Source organism: Nestor notabilis, unplaced genomic scaffold (genome assembly GCF_000696875.1).
Source record: "Nestor notabilis isolate BGI_N333 unplaced genomic scaffold, ASM69687v1 Scaffold35409, whole genome shotgun sequence".
NCBI lineage: Eukaryota > Metazoa > Chordata > Aves > Psittaciformes > Psittacidae > Nestor > Nestor notabilis.
The window spans coordinates 1-3,388 of NW_009944725.1; the positions used below are offsets into that span (position 1 = coordinate 1).

The following is a 3,388-nucleotide window of genomic DNA, read 5'->3' on the forward strand; positions in this document are numbered from 1 at the left end:
GGCCGCAGCCCGGTGTGAGCGGTGGTGACGGGCCGCATGCGTTCGCCCTAAAAATCGGGTTCTATTAGAGGGAGGTGCGTCAGGTAATACTGACGGGCAGCACCTCATCCGTGTGAGAAACAGCGTGGCGCATCCACGGGCTTTTAAGACCTTACTTCCTCCGTGTTTTCACTTTTATTTTATTCTGTTCCCCTGGCCGACATGAACACCCAGCTACTGGCAAAGGTTTAGTTGTATAATCTCAGATCAGTTTCCGGAGTGGCCAGATTTATTCTTTATGGCCAGATCTCCCTTTTTCTCTACTGTTGAAGCTGTTGCTGTTTTGTGGATGTCTTGGTTACTTAATTTGCGGCGAGGTTAAGTTGTAAGTAAGATACGTGAAATCCGAAATGCGTGTTATTTATTTGTGGCTGGGCAGCCGGCTGTATAGAGGCAAACCAGGGAGGGGTGTGCTTGCAGTTCCCACCGTGAGATGCAGTTACGCTGAAACAGTCACTTTTTCTCAGACCATTTAGGACTTGGCTCTTCCTTTCTCTTCCCACTATTTCTTCCGTGCCACTGTACTCCGCAGATGTGCCGTCTGTTTAGTAGAACAAAACAGTCCCGGAGCTAAATAGTTCTTTCCATTCCAAAAGTCTGTTTTTAAGAGGCTGCAGATAGTGCTGCTTGGCGTCAACTGTGGTGTCTGATGTTTGTAACTTCAACGTTTCAGGCATTTAAAGATACTGGCAAAGCACCTGTGGAACAAGAGGTAGCGATTCATCGCATTAGAATTACTTTGACAAGTCGCAATGTAAAATCACTTGAGAAGGGTGAGTGATACTTCTTTTTTAACTGGGGTAGCTTGTTAAGCATTGAGTGATATGTGTAAAATAAGAATGGGTTAGAAAGGACCTTAAGATCATCTAGTTCCCCAACCCCCCTGCCGTGGGCAGGGTATGTATGATGTGATGTATTGCAAAACAGAGTGTACTGACGCCAGCTGTCTTTAGAGGTGTTGGTGTTTGCCTGCTTGTAGGTGACCTGGCTCACAAAGTCAACCCAAAGTGCTTCATACACTGACAAGTAGATTCTGTTTTAATTTTCAACAGAAGCCAGTGTTCGGGGGGTTTCATAATGCTGAAAACTAAATGTCACAATGAGTAATGCAAGAGGGTGCAGCTTCTTCCTTTTAGGTCCTGTGGGGGTTTCACTTTTCACTGCTTGAATTTGTAAAAACTGAAAGGCACCAGTTTCTTGACTGGCATTTTGTCACTCTTGTTGAGAAGAGTTTAGTTTAGAAGTTCATTATTTAAGAAATTATCTAATCTTGTGTAGGAACTGGCTTTGCCAGTGTTAAATCGTATAATGTAAAAGTACAGTGACTGGTGCGGGAACTTCAGGCAAATACAGCTTAAACTTGTAGTAGTGGCTTTTGCCTACTGTTGTAATGTGGCTTTGCTTACTGTGGTGTAACTCTTCTGCTTGTGTGTGGTTGGCTATGAGGATCACCCTTCAAATGAATGCCAGTGATCACTTCATACGCTATTCTGAGCCAACATCTTCTTTGAAATCGTCGCGTAAAAAAATGAGCAAAAAAGCCCCACTCACATCTGAGCTATTTTGGGTTTGTGTATTTTTTTTCAGTCTGTGCTGACTTGATCAGAGGTGCTAAGGAAAAAAACCTGAAGGTGAAAGGACCTGTTCGCATGCCCACCAAGGTACTTAACACTTGTTTTCTTGTCCTAAAAGTTTGGGGGGTTTCTGCAAGTACGCACTTAAAACTTCTGAAATGGAAAAAGAATTGACATGAAAAGCAGTACTACAAAATTGAGAGTGACCCCATGTAAACAGGTAATGACTTCACAAATTGCTTTGACACTTGGGGCAACTCTTTAGCGCAAAACGTGCTGAACATTGGAAGGGGCTTTTCTGTCAAGGTTGGTTTTGTTACTTTTTTTTTTGTTTAATTGAATATAAGGAAGGAGTGTTAACATCAGTAGAACATAAAGTAAGAAGTATTTTTCCAATGGCATTGATACGGTATTTTTAGGTAGACTGATTTGATTGTAGATTAGTCTTCTGTATGCACCATCAACTCAGCACCCTGTGTTTACAATTCTTCCTCAGACTCTGCGAATCACTACCAGGAAGACACCTTGTGGTGAAGGTTCCAAGACCTGGGATCGTTTCCAAATGCGTATCCATAAGCGGCTCATTGACTTACACAGCCCATCTGAGATTGTGAAGCAGATCACTTCCATCAGCATCGAGCCAGGTGTTGAAGTTGAAGTTACTATCGCTGATGCCTAAGTGATGGTCATCGCTGAATAAAGTTGCTTTACAAATTTTCATCGCTGTTTGTTTTCATGCGTGTGCCAGCAGTCTTGGGTAGCCCCGTGATGATTTTAATGAAGAACAACAGATTATAATCAAAATGCTGTGTTGAGAGGATTAAATGATATTTAAGGAAGAATGTGCCAGTTTGAAACCTAAGGAAGATGAAACTTGGGCATCATTCTCTCTAAGCAGAGAAAAAAAACCCATGTCTTCTTAAGGGCCAGTTTGTGTTAATACAACTGTGAGCTGCCCGACAAATGCTTCTATGCTTAGTTTTAAATTTATTTGTATTTTTCTGGGCGCTCTGAAGAGTGTGGGAAGAACCTGACTTTGTGACACCAGGCAGAGTAAGAAGGGATAAACCAGCAAACAACAGACTAAAGTGTTACTAGCTGAGGCTTGCTGACCTTTGTGTATAAGCTATTGACTTCCACCCAGGTAGTCCCTCTGCTTGACCTAGTGGGACTTACGACTGAAAGCACCTGGAGGGATCTGAGGAGGGCTGTCTGGCTCTAATACCCTTTCTGTCTTTGGTCTTTCCTGTTGGTCAAAACCCATTGCTATAAAATAGGGTTTTGTTGACTTACAGCTGGCTGGATGTACAGTGCTCCTTAAACATACCTAATGACCTGAAGTCCCATCTGTTTTTGAGCACCTGTGGGTCCTTCCTTCAGTGCCATGAGTATCTTTTCATCTGCCTGCAAATCACTTGTGAAAACATACAACTTTACCTTTGTGTCTGGGTCTTGTGCTATGCAGCAGTAAAATTCCCTGCTCCCTGGGTAGATAGGCTCACCGGAACAGCAGGCCATTTGCTGGTTGAAGGTAATGGCACCCTCCCCACTGCTGTAGTAAGCCCTTTGCTTGACCTGCCCCAGTTCTGCCTTTGTGTAACCTGAGTGGTTTGTGATTTGTTTTGCATTTAAGCTTACAACAATACCGGGTGGTGTCGAAGCGGTTACATAACGCTCATAATAACTTTATATAACTCTTTTGATGGAAATACTTACATATTAGAGTCTTCCCTGATGGCACACACTCAGGCTAGACACCGCTCCTCTGGCCGCAA

The 3,388-nt window shown here is 43.2% G+C and overlaps 1 protein-coding gene across 1 annotated transcript; it reads left to right on the forward strand.

Moving 5' to 3' along the window:
* Positions 1-712: 712 nt before the first annotated feature.
* Positions 713-2,292, forward strand: RPS20 (ribosomal protein S20; the record flags this gene model as incomplete). Its single annotated transcript, XM_010022536.1, has 3 exons — positions 713-812; positions 1,627-1,700; positions 2,110-2,292. Coding segments are annotated over 3 exons (357 nt in total), but the record flags the coding sequence as incomplete, so codon positions are not given.
* Positions 2,293-3,388: the final 1,096 nt, after the last annotated feature.